Here is a 27,414-nt window from a genome sequence, read left to right as displayed (position 1 = left end):
GTTTCACAAGACAGGTTCCACTCAGAACAGGCCTTGCCATGGTAGACCAAAGAGGTTGAGTACACGTGCTCAGCGTCATATCCAGAGGTTGTCTTTGGGAAATAGACGTATGAGTGCTGCCAGCATTGCTGCAGAGGTTGAAGGGGTGGGGGGTCAGCCTGTCACTGCTCAGACCATACGCCGCACACTGCATCACATTGGTCTGCATGGCTGTCGTCCCAGAAGGAATCCTCTTCTAAAGATGATGCACAAGAAAGCCCGCAAACAGTTTGCGGAAGACAAGCAGACTAAGGACATGGATTACTGGAACCATGTCCTGTGGTCTTATGAGACCAAGATTAACTTATTTGGTTCAGATGGTGTCACGCGTGTGTGGAGGCAGCCAGGTGAGGAGTACAAAGACAGTCAAGCATGGTGGTGGGAGTGTCATGGTCTGGGTCTGCATGAGTGCTGTCGGCACTGGGGAGCTACAGTTCATTGAGGGAACCATGAATGCCAACATGTACTGTGACATACTGAAGCAGAGCATGATCCCCTCCCTTCAGAGACTGGGCCGCAGGGCAGTATTCCAACATGATATGACCCCAAACACACCTCTAAGACAACCACTGCCTTGCTAAAGAAGCTGAGGGTAAAGGTGATGGACTGGCCAAGCATGTCTCCAGACCTAAACCCTATTGAGCATCTGTGGGGCATCCTCAAATGGAAGGTTGGGAACGCAAGGTCTCTAACATCCACCAGCTCTGTTATGTCATCATGGAGGAGTGGAAGAGAACTTCAGTGGCAACCTGTGAAGCTCTGGTAAACTCCATGCCCAAGAGGGTTAAGGCAGTGCTGGAAAATAATGGTGGCCACACAAAATATTGACACTTTGTGCCCAATTTGGACATTTCCACTTAGGGGTGTACTCACTTTTGTTGCCAACGGTTTAGACATTAATGGCTATGTGTTGAGTTTTTTTGAGGGGACAGCAAATGTACACTGTTATAAAGGCTGTACACTCACTACTTTACATTGTAGCAAAGTGTAATTTCTTCAGTGTTGTTACATGAAAAGATATAATAAAATATTTACAAAAATGTGAGGGGTGTACTTACTTTTGTGAGATACTGTACATATATATACTGTATATATATATGTATATATATATATATATATATATATATATATATATATACACACATTTACATATTTATACACATATATATATATATATATATATATACACATGCATACATACACACACACACACACACATATATATATATACAGTATATACACACATATATATATATATATATATATATATATATATATATATATATATATATATACACATATATAGATAACATATATATATATATATATACACACACACACACAGGTGGCCTTTGATTTATGCCGGTTCAATTTGCGCCGTTTCAGAATAACAACCTTATCATTCATGTGACTGCTATTGAAAAGCATTGCATTGATTAGCAATGCAATGGAGCTGTCCGCTTGTGTTGCAGCAAAGATATGCAAAGCCAAGCACAGAAACAGGCTGGAATTAATTAGTCTAGCTAGACATGAGCTATCGAGCAGCTTTCATAGAAACAAGATCTTCCTGTCTATAAATCAGTCCAGATTGGAATGCATAGAAAGAACTGTTTGCAGAAAAATGCAAGTAAAGTCTGTGTTGTGTGATTATTTCATAAGATTTATAATGCAGTTTAGCAAATGTTTTTGTTCATTTAACTTAGTTTAATTATATATTCTGTGTTGTGTGATTATTTGATACTGTTTATAATGCTGATTAGCATTTAAAGTCTTCATTTCAAAGCTTTAAAAATAATGTATTAGGTGTTACTTATGACAATTTTGAGAGGGGCCTGGAATCTAACTCCCTCACTTCCCATTGACTTACATTATAAACTGGGTTTCAATTTACAACGGTTTCGATTTACAACCATTCCTTCTGGAACCTAACCCCGGCGTAAACGGAGGGCTACCTGTATATGCATACATACATACTGTACATACATACAAACATACACAGACACAAAAAAGAAAAATCCAAGGATCCGCTTTTATGTAAATAAAAAGTCCACATTTTTAAAACATTAAAGGGACAATACCTCCATAAACTAACTCATGTGAGAGCAGGTCTTATTCATAGACCGTCCTACATTAAGTGTGAGGGTGCTAAGTGAAAAGAGGCTGACAATAGAACAAGTCAACTTTTAAATAGTTGTGAGGCAGGATCGGAGTTAGTAGTGGTGGGAATCAGGGGGAAACCATTATATTTATTTGCAGGGAGAGGAGGTCATGAAAATGGATTTTGGTGTTGGGACATGGTTGCAGTTTTACCTTACCATGCATGCACAAACAGTTTTTAGAAAGTATTTTTGCCAAGTTATCATAATTTACCTGATGGGCCAAAACACAAATCTATAGGTACCAAAGTAATAATGCCTGGTTTTGAAATCTTATTGGAAGCTGGTTATAGCATTCAGCTGTTGTGAACCATTATTAGGCCATATATAGCTCAATGTCACTAATCTATAGTGTTGGCAGTTTAAGTGCCAGATGTTTCTCTTGGAACTCCATTATAATGAAGAACATAGGATATACTTTAACAATCACACTTACTACTAGTCAGTACCTGTTCTACATTAGGATAATCTTTGTCTCTTTGTGATGTAGGAGCATTTGCTGCTCTAAAAATCATGGCATTTGCATGTTTTTATTTTTTATAGCTCATTTTCTGAAAATGGTAAGGAGAGCTCTAAGCATTATGGGGGACATAATGAAGTTTATTTTGTCTTGAAACCACAAATGACAGAGTGTTGCCTTGACGTCTGTTGTTCAACTCAAGATATAGACAATGCTCATATTTCCTCAAGTAATCTCATGATATCAGAAAGCTAATGTTAACACATACCAGTAAAGCAACAGTTCTCCTATCAGACAGTGAGATTAGTAGGCAGCACAAAAGGAAATACTGCAGTATTAACTTCAGTTTAAATATGTTTTGCATGTAAAAAAAAACACTGCTCTTTCATGTGTATGATAGAGCATTTTTAGTGCAATATATGCTTTTGACAAATACTTACATTTCACAATAGATAAAGCAAGCCCAACCTGCAAACCTGGAAGGTCATGTATTAAAAAGGTAGAGTGAAATTCCATATAAATTGTTCTAACAGGGAAGATTATAGGGAAAAATAAAATGTATGCTTACCTGATAAATGAATTTCTTTCATGATGGTGAGAGTCCATGAGCCATCACGTGTGGGGATTTAAATCCAGTCCCCATCCAGTCCTACATAAGGAGGCAAAACACCCCACACAACAGAGCTTTAATCCCTACCACTTTGCTAAGAAAAGCAGGGTAAAAGAAGTGCAAACTGGTACTGCTACCAAAGGGTATGGAAAAAAACAAGGCAGGTTTCATGGACTCTTACTATCATGAAAGAAATTAATTTATCAGGTAAGCACAAATTTTGTTTTCTTTCATAAGACGATGAGAGTCACGATCTATCCCATGTGGGATCCTTTAGCCAAGCTGTGATGTCCATGAGACTACCATGAAATAGGGAGGGAAAAACAGTTAAGACAGGTAGAGGTACTAGACAGGTACTGCAGCCTGCAGAACTTTCCTACCAAAAGCATCCACCGAAGAGGCAAATGTGCCAAAATGGCAGAATTTTGTAAAAGGTATGAAAAGATGACAAAGTGGGATCCTTGAACATTTGTTCAATGGAAGCTAAATGTATGCAATAAGTAGTGACTACTCTGGTAGAATGAGCAGTAATTCATTCAGGGGGAGACTAGGTACTCTACACGAATCATATTTGTTAGCCACACCACCAAGGTGATTGCAGTAGCTTTCTGTTCCTTGTGGGGAACCTGGGAAATGGAAAAACAAGAAAGAAGAAATTCTGAATAATTAATTCTTTAGCGGCTTGAAGATAAAATTTTAAGGCCCAAACTACCTCCAGGTTAAAAAGTGATTTCTCTTTAGTGTTTTTTTTTTTTTTTTTTTTTTTACTATGGACAAAGAGAGATGGGACTATAATTTCCTAATTGATATTTTCAGAAGAAACAACTTTAGGAAGGAAAGAGTAAGTTTGCTCTTAACACTGCTTTATCCTAATAAAAAGAAAATCTGTTAAGGAGAATCACAAGATCACTCTTGCTCTTCTGGTGAGGAAAGAGAACCTTTCAAGACAACAGTTGAATGTCCAGACTATGCATAGGTTAAAATGGCTGAGCCTGAAGAAACCCTCAAAACCAAGTTAAGGTTCCACAAAAGGGAAGCAGGCCTGATAACTGGTCTTATCCTCTTTCCTGTTTTATCCTGGCTATTATTCTCCATAATAAAACACTTGTGGATCCCAAGCTCTCGCACAATACTGAGGTAGCTTGTAATTCCAGCAAGACGTCATAAGGTCTATGCCTGGCCTTCCCCAACTATTCACAATATACCTCCTTATTTAAAGACCATTCACCAGGGTTTAGGTACTGATGACTGAGGAAGTCTACTTCCCAATTGTCCACACCCAGAATGTGAATAGTTGAAATCATGCAATGATGGCGGTCTGCCCAAGTCAGAATGTGGGCTACATATTTCATTGCTAAGGCACTTTGAATATAGCCTTGGTAATTGATGTAAGCCACTACTTTGACATTGTCTAACTGAAACCTCAGAAAATATTCTAGTCTCTAGACTTGAAACCCAAAATATTTCTAAATTGATTCAGATAGAGCATACAATTTTAAACCATTTTCCAATTTACTTCTATTATTTAATTTGCTTCGTTCTTTTGGTATTCTTTGTTGAAAAAGCAGCAATGCATTACTGGGAGCTAGTTAACACATTGGGTGATCTAATAACATGCAGCATATATGTGCAGCCACCAATGAGCCTACCAAGGTATCCTATTCAACAAAGGATACTAAGACAACTAAACAAATTAGATAATATAAGTAAATTGGAAAGTTGTTTAAAATCACATGCTCTATCTGAAAGAAAAAAATTGTGTTTTATGTCCCTTTAACAGGGACCAACTCTGGATAGCCCTGAAGATTGCATGGAGCTTTAAGAAGTTCACAGGAAACCCCACGTCCCAAGGAGACTAAACTCCCTGCACTTTCTGAGAACCCCAGACTGTCTCCCAAACCAGCAGGCTGTCGTCCATGGTAAATACTACCCAATTCAGATGGAGGAAAAGTCTCCCTAAATCAAGATCGTCTGAGTCTTCCACCAAGATAGAGAATGTCTTATCTTTAAGTTTAAAGAGACATTCTGAGACAGGCTGTTGAAAACTCCATTCTACTGTTGCAACATTTGAAGCTGCAAAGAACATGAGTGTAATCTGGCAAAAGGAATGGCATCTGAGTCCGCTACCAACTACTTCCATGCATTGAAGCAGAGTAGGAATAAGAGTTTGAAGGAGAAGAGCACAGGGCTTCTGAAATGTCAGCTTGCGAGCATCTGTGAGAGATGGTCTTTGTTACAGAGTCTGGTATGTGGCAGTAGAGCTTTTTCAGGATTTTCCAAACATGGGAATAAAGGAACTGAAGAAACTGTGTTTGTATGTTTCAGAGCCATCTGAAACAAACAGCCTGCACCAGAATGTAGTCTAGGTAAGGAGCTACTGCCGAGCCCTGAGCTCTCACTATGGACAAAATAGTTCAGAGAAGCTTTAAAGGGACATGAAACCCAACATTTTCTTTCATGATATAGGCAGAACATACAATGTTAAACAGCTTTCCAGCTTACTTCTATTATCAAATTTGCTTCATTCTCTTGGTATAATTTGTTGAAGGAGCAGCAATGTACTACTGGTTTCTAACTGAACACATGGGTGAGCCAATGACAATTAGTATATATATGGAGACAACAATCAGCAGCTAGAACCTAGGTTCTTTGCTGCTCCTGAGCTTTCCTAGATAAACCTTTCAGCAAAATATAACAAGAGAAGGAAGCAAATTAAATAATAGAAGTAAATGGGAAAGTTGTTTAAAATTGTATTCTCTATCTGAATCACGAATGTCTAATTTTGACTTTACTGTCCCTTTAAGAGGTTCTTGGTGCTGGTGCCAGACCATATGGGAGAAGCACACATTGGTAATGCTGGTAAAGAAAGGCAAATCTGAAAAATGTTGTATGATTCCTGTGAATAGGTATATGCAAAAAGGCATTTTCAAGTTTATGGCAGAAATAAATTGGATAATAAAGGTAATATAGTGCAAAAGTCTCCATTTTTAAAGTTCAAACTTCTAAAAATATGTTCAGAGTTTTGAGATCAAAGATCGACCTGTAAGTCACTTCTTTCATTGGAACAATGGAAAAGGCTTGATAGAACCCTTGATTCTGTTCCCCCAATGGGACCGAAGTAATCACTCCCATGGCCTCTAGGTCTGTTACACATGCCAAAAAAGCTCTAGACTTTAAATAATCTTTTGGAACATGAGACAGGAGGAATATTCCTCAAGGAAAGCAAGACCAGAAGCCTATATGGTATCCCAAGGAAATTATGTTTACTACCCAAAGAACTTGAACAGAATTTTCTCCAAGCCTCCTGAAAAAGTTCAGTCTGCCCCCAACCAGAATTGAGTCTTGGTTGGGGGCTGCACCTAAATGCTGACTTGGAGGAAGGGACAGGCTTTTTTTTTTGTCTGTTTTCATCCCCAAGAGGAGGATATTTGCATTTTGGAATGGCAAAAGGAGTGAACTCATCTAACAAATTTAACCATGCCCTTAGCTTTTTTTGTCTTGTGGCAGGAAAGCTCCTCTACCTCCAGAGACTGACGCAATTCAGTGCAGGTCCAAGACTTAAGGGAAAGACATTTGGCTTTACATATTATATCAGCAGACCATGACTTCAGCAATAAGGCTCTTCTAGCCAGAACAGTCATAGCAGCACTCTTTGCATCAAAGCAAGTTATCTCAACAGGTGCATCTCACATTCGACTGCTTGCAGTCTTGAAACAACCTCAAGCAATCCTGAATTTGGACGGTCCCCAATCTGCAAACTTCCAAAGCAATAGAGTGTGTATGTGCTCCAATTTTAAATTAACATACATATCTTCTGCTACATTGTCAGAAGGGGGTCCTGGGTTTCAGAATATTTGTCCTTGGCTGAGGAGGAGAATTCTAATGATAAATTGTACTCCTGGAGGATACAGGGTACCTAGATTGGTTGCTCCTTAGGGACGTCCCAGATGAGCCTAGGGCCTGTGAAGGGTTCTCTCCTGTCTTTCACATGCATTTATGTTTAACTGGCGGAGGCATGAAAGCTATCTGTTGTGAAATTGCAGAGTGAATGTACTGTTTTAAGTTAGGTGGTAGCTCTGTAGAACTGTCCAGGGGATAACCATGGTGGGAAACAAATCCCTGGGTACTCTGCTGCAAATGCAACACTGCATGAACCTAGACACAGACTCAGCACATACATATGTTACACACCAACACTTCCTTACCTAACAAACACTTATGAGAAGGGATTAAATTGTTAGTAGATTGCCCTTCTAAAGTATTAGTGATAAATCCTAAGACTAAAGCTGCACCAGTTTGCTCCATAATGATTTAGAGGACAGGCAAGTATATAAAATTAGATAGAAGCACAGAAATACAGTATAATGGACACAGAACGGGTTAAAACCCTCAGGGGAACACATATATTGGCACAATGTAAGACTGAAGTCCCCGTGAGGGAATCAGAAAAAAAATGGGTACTGTCTCTTTAAGAAAAACATTGTACTTTAAAATATTAAAAAATTACAGTTTGAGCCAATAAAGGGTTAAATAAATATAAATATATGCAAAACTCTAGTTATTACGGGTGCATACCACTCTAAGGCTCTGAGGAGAGATTGCAGTGTGTCATCAAAGCACTCACCTGCATACGAAGCTGCAGGGGACCTGCTTACAGTAGAAGAGTCCATCTTGTGTAGTATGCACTGATACAGGATTTAAAGTATTCCAATGGGGCCAACAGGAGGAGGCTGCAGGACCAGTCCCGGTGACACCTGTGGCAGGCAAGTGACAAACTCCATCATGAGATTTACTCTCACTGCCTATGTATTCCCTTACCCCCCTGTCCTATTGCTGGCTCTCTGAGGGGATATTGGATCTCAGATTATTTTGAGAACCCCTTTCAATCAATGTGTAGATCAGCACTTCAAGTTTCACCATCATCGTTGATGGAGGCAAAAAAATTACTTAAGGAATTGTGGGAAAGTGGAAGAGATTAAAGCTCTGTTATGTGGTGTGTTTTGCCTCCTCCTGTAGGACTGGACTTTAATCCCCAGATGTGATGGCTCGTGGGCTCTCACCATCTTATGAAAGAAAAGGGGTTGTCATAATTTTTAGTAATATTAAGTGCACACTCTTTGTGCTCCCTCATTCTTTAAAAACAGAATTTATGTTTACCTGATAAATTACTTTCTCCAACGGTGTGTCCGGTCCACGGCGTCATCCTTACTTGTGGGATATTCTCTTCCCCAACAGGAAATGGCAAAGAGCCCAGCAAAGCTGGTCACATGATCCCTCCTAGGCTCCGCCTACCCCAGTCATTCGACCGACGTTAAGGAGGAATATTTGCATAGGAGAAACCATATGATACAGTGGTGACTGTAGTTAAAGAAAATAAATTATCAGACCTGATTAAAAAACCAGGGCGGGCCGTGGACCGGACACACCGTTGGAGCAAGTAATTTATCAGGTAAACATAAATTCTGTTTTCTCCAACATAGGTGTGTCCGGTCCACGGCGTCATCCTTACTTGTGGGAACCAATACCAAAGCTTTAGGACACGGATGATGGGAGGGAGCAAATCAGGTCACCTAGATGGAAGGCACCACGGCTTGCAAAACCTTTCTCCCAAAAATAGCCTCAGAAGAAGCAAAAGTATCAAACTTGTAAAATTTGGTAAAAGTGTGCAGTGAAGACCAAGTCGCTGCCCTACATATCTGATCAACAGAAGCCTCGTTCTTGAAGGCCCATGTGGAAGCCACAGCCCTAGTGGAATGAGCCGTGATTCTTTCGGGAGGCTGCCGTCCGGCAGTCTCGTAAGCCAATCTGATGATGCTTTTAATCCAAAAAGAGAGAGAGGTAGAAGTTGCTTTTTGACCTCTCCTTTTACCGGAATAAACAACAAACAAGGAAGATGTTTGTCTAAAATCCTTTGTAGCATCTAAATAGAATTTTAGAGCGCGAACAACATCCAAATTGTGCAACAAACGTTCCTTCTTCGAAACTGGTTTCGGACACAGAGAAGGTACGATAATCTCCTGGTTAATGTTTTTGTTAGAAACAACTTTTGGAAGAAAACCAGGTTTAGTACGTAAAACCACCTTATCTGCATGGAACACCAGATAAGGAGGAGAACACTGCAGAGCAGATAATTCTGAAACTCTTCTAGCAGAAGAAATTGCAACCAAAAACAAAACTTTCCAAGATAATAACTTAATATCAACGGAATGTAAGGGTTCAAACGGAACCCCCTGAAGAACTGAAAGAACTAAGTTGAGACTCCAAGGAGGAGTCAAAGGTTTGTAAACAGGCTTGATTCTAACCAGAGCCTGAACAAAGGCTTGAACATCTGGCACAGCTGCCAGCTTTTTGTGAAGTAACACAGACAAGGCAGAAATCTGTCCCTTCAGGGAACTTGCAGATAATCCTTTTTCCAATCCTTCTTGAAGGAAGGATAGAATCTTAGGAATCTTAACCTTGTCCCAAGTTAAACACTAAAAAACTCTAAGCCATCTCCGCGGAGATGTTGCCTGTACAACGGCAAAGAGAATGACTGGGGTAGGCGGAGCCTAGGAGGGATCATGTGACCAGCTTTGCTGGGCTCTTTGCCATTTCCTGTTGGGGAAGAGAATATCCCACAAGTAAGGATGACGCCGTGGACCGGACACACCTATGTTGGAGAAAGGCTAATTTAATAGAGCATGTAATTTTAACACTAGTAATGCCCCAATTCTATGTGTTTAACATCCACAAAGGGTGAGTGGGACTGAGTGGAAACTGCTGCTGACCCAATGAGCAGCAGCAGTTATATGACACAGCTGTGCAACGACCGCTGTTGATTCGGTGAACGGTAGGTTCCACTCAGGAACAACAGTGCTTATATTTTTAATTTGTGGCCATTGAAAAACACATAGGAGTTGAGGCTTCACTAGTGTTAAAACGACTGTATAGGCTCTAATGAATTAGAGTGCTTTTTTCCATTATTTTGGCCTTTTAATACCATAGTTATGGTTACTACTATAGTATTATACTTTAAAAAAAATTACAAAGTATTTTTTATCTTAATTTACCTGATATCCAAAGAAGGCCGTCAGCAACACATCCTGCATGGCATGAAAGCGATCTGTCAAAGGACTGTACAAAGCACCATTTATTTTTCTTGGGACAATAGCGCTCTACAGAGGGTAGAACCTGTCGCAGTTCATTTCTGCCTCCCACAGCATAAAGACAATTGTCCACTGCTCCAAGGACAAAGTGTTCCCTGCAGTTTTTCATAGGAGCAATTTCTATCCAAGTGTTACTGCGAGGGTCATATCGGCAGGCAGTTCTTACGGCACAGGTGCGACCTGTGGGATGTTCCACTTCACCACCTGCTGCAAACAGAAAGTCCCCCATAATAGCTACACAGTGATGGCTGCGTCCTACAGGCATGGGATTTAGCTCACTCCAGTTTGCTATTCCTGCAATGTGAACATTATCCTGATCCATTGGGTTAAAATACCTAAGTTCCCGAACTTTACAGATTTCCCTCTTTTTGCCTCCAACAATGTAAAGTGTTTTGCATTGGGACCGCGGTTTCGTTCGTATGGTCTGCCATACTGGTTGTGCATAGATACTTTGGTGATACTCCAAGGCTTCATTGATAAGTGCTGTTGCAGTTTCACTACTTTGAATTAAGGGATGAGAAAGAGCCACCGTATGAAGTGTATTCATATCCATTAGACCAAAACGCACATACTGCAGAAGTTCATCCATATATTGGTAACGACAGTTATGCTCCAGCCACCTAACAGCCAACTGAAATAAAGCAAACATGAGCTTCAACATTAAAACACCATCACATTATACACAAATCTTTATTATTTTTATTTTCAGCTACAATATAGGTTAGTAATGTAACAAACTTTGGTTAAGTCTACTTTAAGAACAAGGTTTAAATAACATTTTCAGCTTGTTTCACTTGGTTATTGTAGATAAGCAGAGAAAAAATAATCACATAATGCAAAAAAAAATTGTAGGTTTAACTTCAATATTCCCGGCAACAGTATGGGAGAGTGTATTCTGTAAATTGTACAGTTTGATTTCATGCTTGATTCACTTTTCCAAAAGACCAGAGCATACACCCCCCCCCCCCCAACGCGGGACAGTCCCGATTTTAGGGGTCTGTCCTGCTGTCCCGGGTTGCTATCCATTTTTTTTTTTTTTAATTCTATTGAGCCCATACTCAGAAGCAGCTGGCTTATCCCTGGTGATAATACTAGCATGCCTTCAGTTTTATAGGATGAGCAGTGCTAACACCAGGGTAACGAACAGTGGCAGCCTCAGACTGCCAGCTAATGTGCTTGCCAACCCCAGGACCCCATAACATGAATTACAGATACCCATATATGATGTAGTGTGTGTGTGTCTATCTGTATCTATAAGTGTGTGTATCTGCATGTATAAGTGTATGCTATGTAGTGTGTGTGTGTGTATCTGTATGTATAAGTGTGTATGTATCTGCATGTATAAGTGTATGCTATGTAGTGTGTGTGTGTGTGTATCTGTATGTATAAGTGTGTGTATATCTGCATGTATAAGTGTATGCTATGTAGTGTGTGTGCGCGTGGGTCTGCATGTATAAATGTAAGCTATGTAGTGTGTGTGTGTGTATCTGTATGTATAAGTGTGTATCTGCATGTATAAGTGTATGCTATGTAGTGTGTGTGCGCGTGGGTCTGCATGTATAAATGTAAGCTATGTAGTGTGTGTGTGTATCTGTATGTATAAGTGTGTATCTGCATGTATAAGTGTATGCTATGTAGTGTGTGTATCTGCATGTGTAAGTGTATACTATGTAGTGTCTGTGTATCTGCATGTATAAGTGTATGCTGTGTAGTGTGTATGTATCTGCCTCCATAAGTGTATGCTATGTAGCGTGTGTGTGTGTATCTGCATGTATAAGCGTATGCTATGTAGTGTGTGTGTGTGTGTATCTGCATGTAGTGTGTGTGTATCTGCATGTATAAGTGTATGCTATGTAGTGTGTATCTGCCTGTATAAGTGTATGCTATGTAGTGTGTGTGTATCTGCATATGTAAGTGTATGCTATGTAGTGTGTGTGTATCTGCATGTGTAAGTGTATGCTATGTAGTGTGTGTGTATCTGCATGTATAAGTGTATGCTATGTAGTGTGTGTGTATCTGCATGTGTAAGTGTATGTAGTGTGTTACTGTGCATTTTTGCTGACTTTAAAGGCCAGAATCTAGAATATTAATTAGGAATGCAGAGAGCAGTTTTAACCCCTTAACGACCGAGGACGTGCAGGGTACGTCCTCAAAAAAAAGGCAGTTAATGCCCGAGAACGTACCCTGCACGTCCTCTGTTTGGAAAGCAGCTGGAAGCGATCCTGCTCGCTTCCAGCTGCTTTCCGGTTATTGCAGTGATGCCTCGATATGGAGGCATCCTGCAATAACTTTTTTAAGCCATCCGGTGCAGAGAGAGCCACTCTGTGGCCCTCTCTGCACCGGAGATCGGTGGTTCCCTGCGTTGGTGGGTGGGAGCCGGACCGGGAGGCGGGTGGCGGCCATCGATGGCCCTGGTTATGTGCAGGGGGGGCGGGATCGTGGGCGGGGATGAGCGGGGGCGCGCACGGACGCGCGCGCGCGTGCACGGGAGGGCGGGGGCGGGCGCGTGCACGAGGAGGGAGCGGGTGGGAACCGCTACACTACAGAAAATGTGTTAATAAAAATGTTTAAATGCCCTAATATTTTTTTAAAAAAAAAAAGATCAGCAAGGTGGTGGGGGTTTGTCTGTGTGGGGGGGGAAGCTACACTACAGAAAAAAGCCAAATAAATATAAAAAAAGCCCTTTTTTTTTGCAAACTGGGTACTGGCAGACAGCTGCCAGTACCCAAGATGGCCCCCAATGAGGCAGAGGGGATGGTCAGAGAGCGGTTTTGGGGGGGATCAGGGAGGTTGGGGGCTAAGGGGGGGATCCTATACCCTAGCATATGTAAATATGCTAAAAAAAAATTATTTTTTTTTAAAAACCCTTTTATTTTAGTACTGGCAGACTTTCTGCCAGTACTTAAGATGGCGGGGACAATTGTGGGGTGGGGGAGGGAAGGGAGCTGTTTGGGAGGGATCAGGGGGTGGGATGTGTCAGGTGGGAGGCTGATCTCTACACTAAAGCTAAAATTAATCCTGCAAGCTCCCTACAAACTCCCTAATTAACCCCTTCACTGCTAGCCAGAATACACGTGTGAGGCGCAGCAGGATTTAGCGGCCTTCTAATTACCAGAAAGCAACGCCAAAGTCATATATGTCTGCTATTTCTGAACAAAGGGGATCCCAGACAAGTATTTACAACCATTTGTGCCATAATTGCACAAGCTGTTTGTAAATTATTTCAGTGAGAAACCTAACATTGTGAAAAATTTAACTTTTTTTTCAATTTGATCGCATTTGGCGGTGAAATGGTGGCATGAAATATACCAAAATGTGCCTAGATCAATACTTGGGGTTGTCTACTATACTACATTAAAGCTAAAATTAACCCTACAAGCTCCCTAAAAGCTCCCTAATTAACCCCTTCACTGCTGGGCATAATACACTTGTGGTGCGCAGTGGCATTTAGCGGCCTTCTAATTACCAAAAAGCAACGCCAAAGCCATATATGGCTGAACAAAGGGGATCCCAGAGAAGAATTTACAACCATTTATGCCATAATTGCACAAGTTGTTTGTAAATAATTTCAGTGAGAAACCAAAAGTTTGTGAAAAAATTTGTGAAAAAGTGAACGATTTTTTGTATTTGATCGCATTTGGCGGTGAAATGGTGGTATGAAATATACCAAAATTGTCCTAGATCAATACTTTGGGATGTCTACTAAAAAAAAATATATACATGTCAAGGGATATTCAGGGATTCCTGAAAGATATTAGTGTTCTAATGTAACTAGCGCTAATTTTGGAAAAAAGTGGTTTGGAAATATCAAAGTGCTACTTGTATTTATGGCCCTATAACTTGCAAAAAAAGCAAAGAACATGTAAACATTGAGTATTTCTAAACTCAGGACAAAATTTTGAAACTATTTAGCATGGGTGTTTTTTGGTGGTTGTAGATATGTAACAGATTTTGGGGGTCAAAGTTAGAAAAAGTGTGTTTTTTTCAATTTTTCCTCATATTTTATATTTTTTTTTATAGTAAATTATAAGATATGATGAAAATAATGGTATCTTTAGAAAGTCCATTTAGTGGCGAGAAAAACGGTATATAATATGTGTGGGTACAGTAAATGAGTAAGAGGAAAATTACAGCTAAACACAAACACCGCAAAAATGTAAAAATAGCCTTGGTCCCAAACGGACAGAAAATGGAAAAGTGCTGTGGTCATTAAGGGGTTAAAGAATTTATTATTAAATGTCCAATTAAGATAAAAATATTTAGCACTGTCTTTGCAAAGGTTATTAAAGTGAATGTAAATTTTGATGCTAAAGTGCCCGGTTTTTAAAACTTCGATTAAAAACAGGGGCACTTTAATTCATAAAAATTTTCATTTCACTCCTGTTGTGAAAAAAAACTTACCTTTTAATCTTCATAGCAGCTCCAGCTTCCTCCACCTGTTTCAAAGCCTCTTCCTGGGTCTGAAATGAGGCATCGGCTTCCTCCAATCACAGCAGTGAATCAGACACTGAATCCCCTGGGGGGGAAGCTGTGATTGGAGAATGACCTATCAATCATTTCTGACATCAGAAATGGCTTGTGAGACCGGAGAAAGCTGGAGCTGCTGTGAAGTTTAAAAGGTAAGTTTTTTGTCACAACAGGAGTGAAATGTAAATTTTGATGAATTAAAGTGCCCCTGTTTTTAATCAAAGTTTTAAAAACCGGGCACTTTAGCATCAAAATTTACATTCACTTTAAATACAGAGCTCACATAGCTATACCAGTGGTTTGAGCTTGTGTTTGATTTGCTGCATAAGAGTATTCAAATATATGACTTTATTTATAATATTATTTATACTACTTTGGTCTTATGATTTTTTTTTAAGCCCTGTGCCTGCTCCTGCCCACCACATTTCAAATTTTTGCCGAGAAGGGCTGTCCCTCTTTTGAATTTTTAAATGTTGGGGGGTATGTCAGAGGAACAGTTGTCAGTATCACACAGGCTGCCAGTAGCTTTAGTGGCAAACCTTGAAGCAGAAAAAAAACTTTGTTGCCTGTAGCCAATTTGGGCACAAACGCATAAAAATACTTACTCCTGGCTTATATAATATATATGATGCTTCACGTTTAAAACAATATTAAAGCGATGTGGACAGGGCCGGATTTATAATAAGGCAGAGTAGGCATGTGCCTACAGGTGCACTCCATAGAAGGGAGGCTGCTTCTGCCTATTTTAAATACCAGTGAGCCGATGACCTTAACTAAGATGGCTGCAGTCAGTGAAATAACAGCTCTGTGCATTGCACTGCATCCAGCTATTCCTGCACATGCAATTCTTGAGGCAGCCTTAACAAAGATGGCTGCTTCATAAGCGCAGTCCTGTATTTACTTACCAGGAGCACAAGGGGGAACTTCAGATTTTGGTGCCTACAGGCACCTGGGCTGTGGATCTGGCTCTGGATGTCTACATTAAACTTTCACAATTCAGATAGAATGTAGAATTTAAAAAAAAAATTCCAGTTGACATCTATAATCAAATTTGCTCCTTTTTCTTGGTATCATTTGTTAAAAGTTACTTTCCATGAGAGCATACTGAGGTAGGCTCAAGGGTGGGCATGTGGCTTATACACAAAATGGCAGCAGTGTTTACAATGTTATACCTACAATGTTCAATACATGCACATTGCTGAGCCTTCCTCAATTTGCTTTCGTGAAAAGAAGCTCTATTTCAAAATAGGATGTCATGAAAAAGAGCTGCGTTTGAGAATCAAAATAAATTAGATTTTTTTTTATTGTACACTCTATCAGAATAATTTTAACGTTTTTGTATTGTATGCAATGCCCATTTAAAGTGTTTTTAGTGCATGCATGCAATAACACAATAATATGTTTAAGGTTAAATAAAATACTATTCTAGGGCTGTACAAACACTTACTATATAAATGCATATTGAAAAAAAAAGTTGGCGTTGGTGGTTTTTAATCCCCAGTACTTAGCTTTTGCATGTCTCTGATGTCAATGTTGCAGCATACAGAACAGTTGATCGGAGCATTTGCTGTGTGCACGTGTGCGTCTGACAGGCATGTGAGCCTATTTAATCAGTAGCTAACTAGACATACAGAAGGTATGTGCTCATGGTTTTACACTCAGTATACCAGGCACATGCACAGGGTGGTAATCTCACAGATAAATGACTAAGGCAGCTTTTTAATGCATTTGTATGGCAAAGAACATTAAAACAGTATTTTTGACTATTCCACTTGCATATACCTTTAAAAGTGTGAGAAACCTACATACAAGCTACTGTTTTCTTATTGTGCACACTGATTTTTACTATTGTGTGCATACAGAAAGGAAATGTATGTCAGCAGTCTTCCAGTTTTGCTTCTGTTGATGCAGAAAAGAGAGTAACAGTTTGTAGAATGCATTTTACCTCAGCGTTTACAGTACTGATCTGTTTTAAGCAGTCCCTGTATGTTGGTATTTATCATTTCCTGGGGTCACTACCCCTTTTTGCTGCATGACTCTTACACTTTAAAACAACCAGATTCATAATACTTTTTTACAAAAAAATTGTTTTTACCAACACCTTGCTCTGCCTCATCTATATTATAAACCCTTATTTCATATTAATGATATCAACTTTATAACATCAAATTAACTTAAATTATTTGCCCAGTACTTTTTCCGTAACAAACCTATAAATACTACAAACTGCCAGCACCAGCAGCAATTCTTCATCTCACTACACTCACTCATACATCTTTGTTTTACAACGTAAAGGGGCATTAATGCTGGTGGGGATTTATTTTTAATGCATACATATACATACATAATAAATCTATCTTACACAGGTACATTTGCCTACAAGTATTAATCATAACCTTTTTAGCAGAGGCGTAACTAGAAACCACAGGGCCCAGGTGCAAGAATCTAAGAAGACCCCCCCAAAAAAAGGTGAATTTGATACCAGTACTGTATATAGTGCGTTAGTAACACAGTCTGTAATCTGCCGGTGACATGGCTGGCCTGACCCTACACGCCCCAGTACTTTATAAAGTGACAACAGTAGTCTGTGACATGGTCCAGACCCCCCGTACTGTATAGTGACACTATTTACCCCCCGCCCCCCCCCCATGCTGTAGTAACAAGGTCTGAAATTTTGTGGTTCCACAAACATACACACACACACACACACACACACACATACATGCATAAATACACACACAGTCACATAAACAGCAATGGGTAAAACAGAAACACTAACCCCTGTAGTCAGAGTCACTAGTGAAACATCATGTCACAATCATATGATATCAGTGCATATTTTTTTTTTAAGCTGAGCCCCCACCTTCAGGGGCCCAGTCGCAGTTGCGATTTCTGCACCCCCTGTAGTTCCACCCCTGCTTTTTAGGATCCAGCTGTTCACTAATTCTTTGCCCTCTGTATTCTATGCAGCCAGCAATCTAGTCAGAACAAAGAAGCAGGTTTTCTAAACTTCTGTATTGCGCTGGAAAAGATAAATTCTTGCTTATATTCAGCATCTGTCACGATTTAATCTGTTCTTTTGAATTCTAGTTTATTGCCATGTTCTCAGGCAACACATTATCATGAAACAAAAATAAAATGGAAAAAAAACAAACATTATACACACTACATGGTAAGGAAGCATGGTTTTATTTTTTATGGATTTTTTATTAACAAGAGTGCACATTAATCTACAAAACAATCTGGTGCCTACTTATAAACAATATATTATGCTATATAAATACAATGAATAGGAATCAGTTTGAGTGTAATGGATACTAATTACATTAATAGATTACTTTTATAATATAAATAATGTGAAAAGCATCCCATCAATTAGATTTAATAATGTTATGACAGCTTTAACTCTAACATTATGAGAAATAAATGAGAACTATGGCAGTCCGCTAGACATCCCAACTGATGAAGGATAATGCACAAATGGGAGCGGCAGCACTTTTGATCACAAATCTCCCTGCTAACCCTTTGCATTATTCTGCAAAATCAACAAGTAATGTAATTGTATTATTATTGTCATATAAACACATCATATACACAATAAATATACAGTAAAAACAAAACTAAAACATAACATTTGTAGAAAACCTTGAGGGTGCTCCTCCCATAGAGATGCACTTTTAGCTGCTATATGCTAAACATACAACATGGTGCAAGTCTGTCTGCTGTCACGTTCTTGAGTAAAAGCCTATATGATGCCTCCAGCACACATTAAAAAAAACTCATAATCCTCATGAGCACAATCCCAAAAGGAGTTACATTCTCATGAAAGACACATGAAAATCCTGTACCATCTCCTAGTTCTCCTTCCTCTCAACTACTACCCCAGGGAACTACTTACCTTGACAAGTTAAATTCCCCCGTTTCTAAATAATCTTGGAAAACTACAGATGTATTTGTCATATAACCTATCCAGGAACTTGTATATTGCCCATATCTTGAGACTATGGGTCCAAATTATTAAGCAGTCAAGCTGCTTATTCCGCGCGAGCCTTCATGATCGCCGGATTCAGGAGTTAAGAAGCAGCCGTCGTAAGACCGCTGCTCCTTAACTCGTCCGCCACCTCTGAGACGGCGGGCAGCAATCATCCCAATCAGATACGATCGGGATGATTGACACCCCCTGCTAGCGGCCAATTGGCCGCAAATCTGCAGGGGGCGGCATTGCACAAGCATTTTATTAGAAATGCTTGTGCAATGTTAAATGACGACAGCAGATGCTGTCGGCATTTAGTGATGTCAAGCGGACATGATCTGCTACAGCCCGCCCGCATCTTAATAAATCGGCCCCTATGGGTTAGAGTCATAAAGGCTCCTTAAACTGCCAATGGGCCTGGTTAGTAAAACAAGGTTATGTTCAAAATGTATTGAAGCTCACTTTACCTATCTTTTGTTGTGTTCCTGTCATCAACACCTACACTTTAGTTAAAGGAACAATAAATCTAAATTAAACTTTTATGAATTTGACAGAGCATCCAATTTTAAAGCAACTTTCCAATGTACTTCCATTATCAAATTTGCTTAATTCGCTTGGTATTCTTTGTTAAAAAGCATACCTAGGTAGGATCAGGCGTAACAACGCACTACTGGGAGCTAGCTGCTGTTTGGTGGCTGCGCATATATGCCTTTTGTTATTGGCTCACCTGGTGTGTTCAGCTAACTCCCAGTAGTGCATTGTTGCTCCTTCAACAAAGTATTCTAAAAGAGTGAAACAAATTTGATAATAGAAATAAACTGGAAAGTTGTTTAAACTTGTATGTGCTATCTGAATCTTGAAGAAAAAAAATTGGTTTCATAGCCATTTAAATGACCCGATACATGATATATTGCACATCAACGCAGAAATACAATAATTACACTCACTACATTTGCAAAATGACTGCTGTAAATCTTTATTGCTAAATTATTTCATGTGTAATTTGTTATATTTAAAGGGATACTAAATCCAAATTTCTTCTTTTATCAGATAGAGCATGCAATTTTAAGTAACGTTCTAATTTACTCCTACCATCCATTTCTCTTCATTCTCTTGCTATCTTCATTTAAAAAGCAGGAATTTAAAGCTTAGGAACCAGCCCATTTTAGGTTCAGCACCCTGGATAGTGCTTGCTTATTGGTGGCTACATTTAGCAAACCAATAAGGCCGGCTCCTAAGCCTTACATTACTCCTTTTCAATAAAGATAGCAAGAGAACGAAGAAAAACTGATAATATGAGTAAATTAGAAAGTTGCTTAAAACTGCATGCTCTATCTGAATTATTAAATAAAAAAATTGGGTTTAGTGTCCCTTTAAGAAATGTTGCTGGATAAAATCCCTGTTGCCTCAGCAATCTTGGAGAGACAAACAGGGATGAGCATGTGCGCTCAGGGGCGCTTCTGCAGCATGGTCAGGATTTGTCACTGAAACCTGTACTCCGCATGCAGCATTACAAATACGGGATTGCCCCATGTGAAGCACCTAAGTCACAGCTGACAGTTTTTAATTTTATTTGAATTTTCTTTCTTTTCTAGTTTTTTTTTTTGTGCCTACGTTAGAGTGGGCTGTTTTATAGATGGTGGTGTTCTCTTTCATTGTATTTGTTCATTTGTTTTAATGTGTATGAAACATTTTTAAGATGCTGTTATCCTTGACAGTGGAAGTAGTTCTATATAAGGGAGGGGGGAGCTAGCGGTTTTAAGAAAGAGGTGGCTCCAATGGTGTCAGTGGAACTGATCTTAAAACTCACTGAATATTAACGAAGGGAAGTTCCAAATCTTTATAAATTCTGCAGCTTATTTTATTTTTTTAGAGATATTAGTCTAACACATTATATTTATTTAATCTAAGACAATGGTTCTATCTGGTGCATTTAGCTCTTGCCAAAATCTGATCATGCAAACAATCCACTCAGTTCTGGTCTTCTGCATCCAAAATGGCATCTTAGATAAAAGTATAACTTGTTGTCTGTATACTATCAACATATCTGATTTAATATATCTTATGTACAGGGGATCACATTGGCATTTACCCCTGCAAATGAACAGTTTGTTATGATAACTTTATATTTTAAACACCTTGAGATTTTAATATAAAATGTTAAGTTGTGTATATTAAAATAAATGCAATATAAATTCTTTATTTATTTTGCTTCCTTTTCATGGAATTTAAAGTTGAAAATCATGGATTTTCTAATGCTCAGAGCTGTAAATGCACCCTGCAGTCTTCTCAAAGCTAATCCTGCTACATATCTTTCCCTAATTGGCTTTAGCAGACAAAAACTGCAAAACATTTAAATTTATACTAACATAATAACCAGGAGTCTGCCTTGTTTACAGCCTCAAGCCCAGATTGGCTCCACCAAATAACGCAAGTGGTACGTGAAGCTAATCTATTGACAAAACAATTACAGCAAACAAGATGTTAAATTGTTTTAAAAATGTTTAAACTTGGCATATGCTATAGCAAGTGAACTGACCTATCTTGTAATTACAAGGTGCATACTGTCCCTTTAAAATAGATTTAACCCCTTAAGTCATTATAAAATATATATATATCACAACGTATATATACGTCAGAGCTGCAGGAAGCTCCAGCAGTCTCAGCTGTTAAGTTACAGCCAAGAGCTGGAGTTCCTGAGCTCATGGCATCTGCCTGCATATGGAACTGGAGCATGATCAGTGCTCCGGTTCCATATGAAGGCAGATACCAGATCGCTACAGATGTTGTTTGTCAATGTCTGTAACGATAATCTGCTGGTGCCGGCAGGGGGTGTGGGAGGGAATCCGGGAGGCAGGTGGGTGGTCCAGCAGTGGATGGTGGAAGTAGGGGGAGGAAGAAGGAGGACCCTACAAACTGTAAATAAAATAATAAAGGGAGAGGGAGGGATGGAGAGCTATACTACAGAAAAAAGTGGGGGTGGAGGTCCCTAACTAACGATCGACAGAGGGTGGGGGACCACTACACTACAGAAAATTAAAAATATATATATAAAAATAAACAAAAAAACATTTCATAGGTACAAAGGGGATCCCAGAGAAGCTTTAACAACCATTTGTGTAATTATTGCACAAACAATATGTAAATACAGTAATTTCAATGAGAAACCCAAAGTTTGTGAAAAAGTTTTTTTTTTTTATATGATCACTTTTGGCAGTGAAATGTTATCATGAAATATACAAAAATAGGCCTAGATCAATACCTTGGGTTGTCTACTTAAAAAAAATATAGTTTGACAGGCTCAATTTCTGTTTAAATGGAGTGATAGCAAAAATGCTACAAATTCTCTGAAAGTCCCGGTAGTGAAGGGGTTAAAGGGACAGGAAACTCAATTTTTATTCTTTCATGATTCAGATAGAGCATACAATTTTAAACAACTTTCCAATTTACTTCTGTTATCTTATTTGCTTCATTATTTAGGTATCCTTTGTTAGGTAGGTTTAGCAGCTGGGTGCTATTTGCTGATTGGTGGCAGCACATATAAAATTGGATTAACATGAATACTCAACACATTGAATGTGTTATTGTGATACAAAAATTAAAGATAAAAACTGTTATTTACTAGCTTTAAATCTGTCCCAGCACCTTAGCATCACCTCTTGTGCAAGTCTTATGTCTATACCACCTCTGCAGACTTGTCTGCTTTTCTTTAGAATGTAATCACAGTTTGCTAAAATCATCTTGCTCTTAGTTGTGAAAAGTCTCCTCATAACATGATTATACCACACTTGAGATTTTGAATTTAAGCTCAAAAAGTTCAATCTTCCAAATGCCTTATAGCAACATCTACATTGAAATTGATGTAAATTATTTACAACAAATGCTTTCTTAACTCCACTCTTCTATATTGCTCTGCTTTGTGGTGGACTCAAGTAAACAGGTGGACAATGTCTACCATACCGGAGACTTTTCTCATAATTTTTATATTCTTTACTCACAAAAAATGCATAGAACAAAAAGATGTGTTTTCTGTGCTAAACACTTTTCAATAAAACATCAACATGAGAAAGCCTATTCTGTACCTCAATCATGAAAATCAGTATTTGGTATACTGTGATTTAGAGAAGCTTTTTAAGGTTTTAGTAAAGCTACTATAAAACTGTCCCTTTCACAAAAATTGTATAGCATCATCACGCTTTACTCTCAAACACACATTACAGCGAAAGATTATCAGCAGCAAATGTCAAAATTTAACCATTCAGCTGTGGCACTGAGTGAACAAAATAACTAACTGAAGATTTAAATTGGTACAGTGAGTGGCATTTAGAGATTATGGACATGAGCACTTAAGGCTGCAGGGTATACTTAAGAAAATTCTGCTGTATATCTCTCTAACCTTTACAATTTGAGAAAATTTTCCTTATTTTGCGATAAATGTGTGATGTTTTTCTCTACTGATTGGCATATTGTTTAAGTAAAATAAATACAAGATAAATGAAGTATTTAAATTTGGGAGACTTGAATTTCTTTTTCCGATGCAAATACCAAAGTTCATATTCATTTTGTTAACTGTTTAGTGACATATTTTTCATTGGCTTACGCATTTGTAATTAATGTTATTCTTTGGTGAGTAAAAAAAAACTAATTAGTAATTAATTCTAACATTTAAATGATTATTCTTCTGCACTTAGCACTGTCTAATCCTTACATATTATGGGCGCGATCCGATATAGATCGTAGTTTGCGGCGCAAGCGAGGGAACCCGCGTCGCCCGCAGTTTCAGCTCGCAACTCGAGCTATCCCATATACTGCGCCGTCAGATGCTAACGTGCCGTAAGTCTGACAAACCAGCGTTGTCCAGAAATCTGCGCAAGTACAAATTTCTGGCGTCGCCAGTGACTTGCGGCACGTTAGAAACTGCCGGCACCTACAAAACCTGACTAAAGTCTAAATCACCCGCACTGTCTAACACGCCTCCCTAACATAGCCCAACACGTCTAACACGCCTCCCTAACATAGCCCGACACGTCTAACCCTCTATCCGCTATCCCCCCTCACTACCCTAACAATAAAATATGTATTAACCCCTAAACCGCCGCCAGCTATATTAAATCTATAACCCCCCTAAAGTGAGCCCCTAACACCGCCGCCATCTACCTTACCTACCCCCTAAAGTGAGCCCCTACCCCGCCGCTATCTATTTTAAAATTATTAACCCCTAATCTAATCCCCCTACCCCACCGCCATCTATATTAAATTATTTAACCCCTAAAATACTAAACTATCACTACCACTAAACCTAAGTCTAACCCTACAAATAGCCCTGAAAAGAGCTTTTTGCGTGGCATTGCCCCAAAGTAACATCTCTTTTGCCAGCCCTTAAAAGGGCTTTTGGCGGGGCTTTGTCACAAAGTAAACTGCTCTTTTGCCTACAATCTACATCCCCCTACACCGCGGCCACCTATAATAAATGTATTACCCCCTAATCTAATCCCCCTACACCGCCGCCAGCTATATTAACTATATTAACCCTAATTATATTAGGGTTAATATAGTTAATATAGTTATTATATTATATATATTAACTATATTAACCCTAATTATATTAGGGTTAATATAGTTAATATCGTTATTATATTATATATAATAAGTATAATAACCCTATCTAACTCTAACATCAGCCAATCGGAATTAAGGTAGAAAAATCTGATTGGCTGATTGAATCAGCCAATCAGATTCAAGTTCAATCCGATTGGCTGAACCAATCAGCCAATCGGATTGAACTTGAATCCGATTGGCTGATTCAATCAGCCAATCAGATTTTTCTACCTTAATTCCGATTGGCTGATAGAATCCTATCAGCCAATCGGAATTCGGCGGACGCCATCTTGGATGACGTCATTTAAAGGAACCTCATTCGTCGGGAAGTCGTCGTGCCGGAAGGATGCTCCGCGGCGGAGGAGCGAAGTAAGAAGATTGAAGATGCCGATTTGCTTGAAGACGTCGCCGATGGAAGAAGACTCTCTGCCGCTTGCTTCAAGACATCGCCCGGATGGAAGAAGACTCTCTGCCCCTTGCTGGAACACATCGCCTGGATCGGTTCGGCCCAGCTGGGTGAATACAAGGTAGGGAGATCTTCAGGGGGGTAGTGTTAGGTTTATTTAAGGGGGGTTTGGGTTAGATTAGGGGTATGTGGGTGGTGGGTTGTAATGTTGGGGGGTGGTATTGTGTTTTATTTTTGCAGGCAAAAGAGCAGTTTTCTTTGGGGCATGCCCCCACAAAAGGCCCTTTTAAGGGCTGGTAAGGTAAAAGAGCTTTGAACTTTTTTTAATTTAGAATAGGGTAGGGAATTTTTTTATTTTGGGGGTCTTTATTATTTTATTAGGGGGCTTAGAATAGGTGTAATTAGCTTAAAAATCTTGTAATTTTTTTTTATTTTTTGTAATTTAGTTTAGTTTATTTAATTGTATTTTTAGATAGATATTTGTAGTTTATTTAATGTATTGATAGTGTAGGTGTATTTGTAACTTAGGTTAGGATTTATTTTACAGGTAACTGGGTAATTATTTTAACTAGGTAGCTCTTAAATAGGTAATAACTATTTAATAGCTATTATACCTAGTTAAAATAATTAACAATTTACCTGTAAAATAAATATAAACCCTAACATAGCTATAATGTAATTATTAATTACATTGTAGCTATCTTAGGGTTTATTTTATAGGTAAGTATTTAGATTTAAATAGGAATATTTTAGTTTATAATATGAATTAGATTTATTTAATAAGAATTTAGTTAGGGGTGTTAGGGTTAGATAGAGTTAATATAGTTTATATAAATACTATAGTAACTATATTAACTATATTAACCCTAATATAATTAGGGTTAATATAGTTAATATATATAATGTAATAACTATATTAACTATAATATACTTAGGGTTAATATAGATAATATAGCTGGCGGCGGGGTAGGTAGATTAAATTAGGGGTTAATAATTTTAATATAGATGGCGGCGGTGTAAAGAGTTCACATTAGGGGATAGATCAGTTAGATGGTGGCGGTTTTAGGGGCTCACAGTAGGGGGTTAGTTTATGTAGATGGCGACGGTTTAGGGGTTAAATACTTTATTATGGATTGCGGCGGGGGATCGCGGTTGACAGGGAGATGGACATTGCGCATGCGTTAGGTGTTAGGTTTATTTTAGCAGATCGCGGTTGACAGGGAGATAGACATTGCGCATGCGTTAGGTGTTAGGTTTATTTTAGCAGCCAGTTTAGGGAGTTACGGGGCTCCAATAGTCAGCGTAAGGCTTCTTACGGCTGCTTTTTGTGGCGAGGTGAAAATGGAGTAAGATTTCTCCATTTTCGCCACGTAAGTCCTTACGCTGTATATTGGATACCAAACTGCGCGGGTTTGGTATACCTGCCTATGGCCCAAAAAACTACGGGCGACGGCAGAAATATACGCGCGTAACTTCTAGGTTACGCCGTATATAGGATACCAAACCCGCGCAAATATTGGCGTCGCCGACTTTTGCGGGCGACGATTTTTATCGGATCGACCCCTATAAGCGTATACGTTTGTCCACATGCTATTCTTAAATAATAAAAATAGAGTTTCAAAAAGATGGTAGAAAAATTAAACCGCAAACAAAAAACCCTGAAAAGTATTAACAGACTTTTAAAATCAGTTTAAATTGGGTCAACCTAGTTTTGTGTGTCAGGTTAATAGGGATACAGGTGTTTATTTTACTATTGTCATGTTCAGTTTTAAAGGGACATGAAACCCAACATTTTTCTTTTTCTTATTTTTCATGATTCAAATAGAGCATGTGATTTTAAACAACTTTTCAATTTACTTTTTTTTATCCAACTTGCTTGATTCTCTTGGTATCCTTTTTTGAAGGAACAACTATTCAATTCTGGGAACAAGCTGAAGACATCTGGTGAATCAATGATAGAGGCATTTTTGGCAGCCACCAATCAGCAACTAGCTCCCAGTAATGCATTGCTGCTCCAGAGCCTACCTAGATATGCTTTTCAACTAAGGATACCAAGAAAATGAAGCAATTTAGATAATAGAAGCAAATTGAAAAGTTGTTTAAAATCAAATGTTCTGTCTGAATCATGAAATAAATTTTTTGGGTTTTATGTCTCTTTAAGCTTTGCTCTTTTCCAAAGCATATTCTGGAATTAAAGGGACATGCCACCCACATTTTTTCTTTCATGATTTTGAAAGAGAATGCAATTTTAAACATCTTTCTAATTTACTTATATTATCTAATTTGTTTTATTCTCTTGATATTCTTTGATGAAAAGCATATCTAGATATGCTCACTAGCTGCTGATTGGTTGCTGCACATAGAAGTCTCGTGTGATTGGCTCACCATGTGCATTGCTTTTTCATTAACTAAAAAAATTGAAAAAATAAAGCAAAATAAATAATGGAAGTAAATTGTAATGTTGTTTAAATTTCTATTCTCTATCTGAATCATGAAAGAAAGATTTTGGGTTTAGTGGCCCTTTAAGGATGACAGCTTTCATCCACAAATATAGTGGACA

At 38.7% G+C, this 27,414-nt stretch overlaps 1 protein-coding gene across 1 annotated transcript in view; it reads right to left on the bottom strand.

Annotated features, from left to right (window-relative positions):
• Window positions 1-27,414, bottom strand: part of KLHL32 (kelch like family member 32) — a 408,910-nt gene that overhangs the window by 109,141 nt on the left and 272,355 nt on the right. Inside the window, exon 7 of the mRNA XM_053712067.1 lies at window positions 10,315-11,041. Coding sequence (XP_053568042.1) covers window positions 10,315-11,041 — 727 coding nt within the window. The remainder of the gene's footprint in view (window positions 1-10,314; window positions 11,042-27,414) is intronic.

The sequence above is a fragment of the Bombina bombina genome, chromosome 4 (assembly GCF_027579735.1).
Source record: "Bombina bombina isolate aBomBom1 chromosome 4, aBomBom1.pri, whole genome shotgun sequence".
Taxonomy (NCBI): Eukaryota; Metazoa; Chordata; class Amphibia; order Anura; family Bombinatoridae; genus Bombina; species Bombina bombina.
The sequence above is the reverse complement of the archived record's forward strand: the minus strand, read 5'-3'. Positions and strand labels throughout refer to the sequence as shown.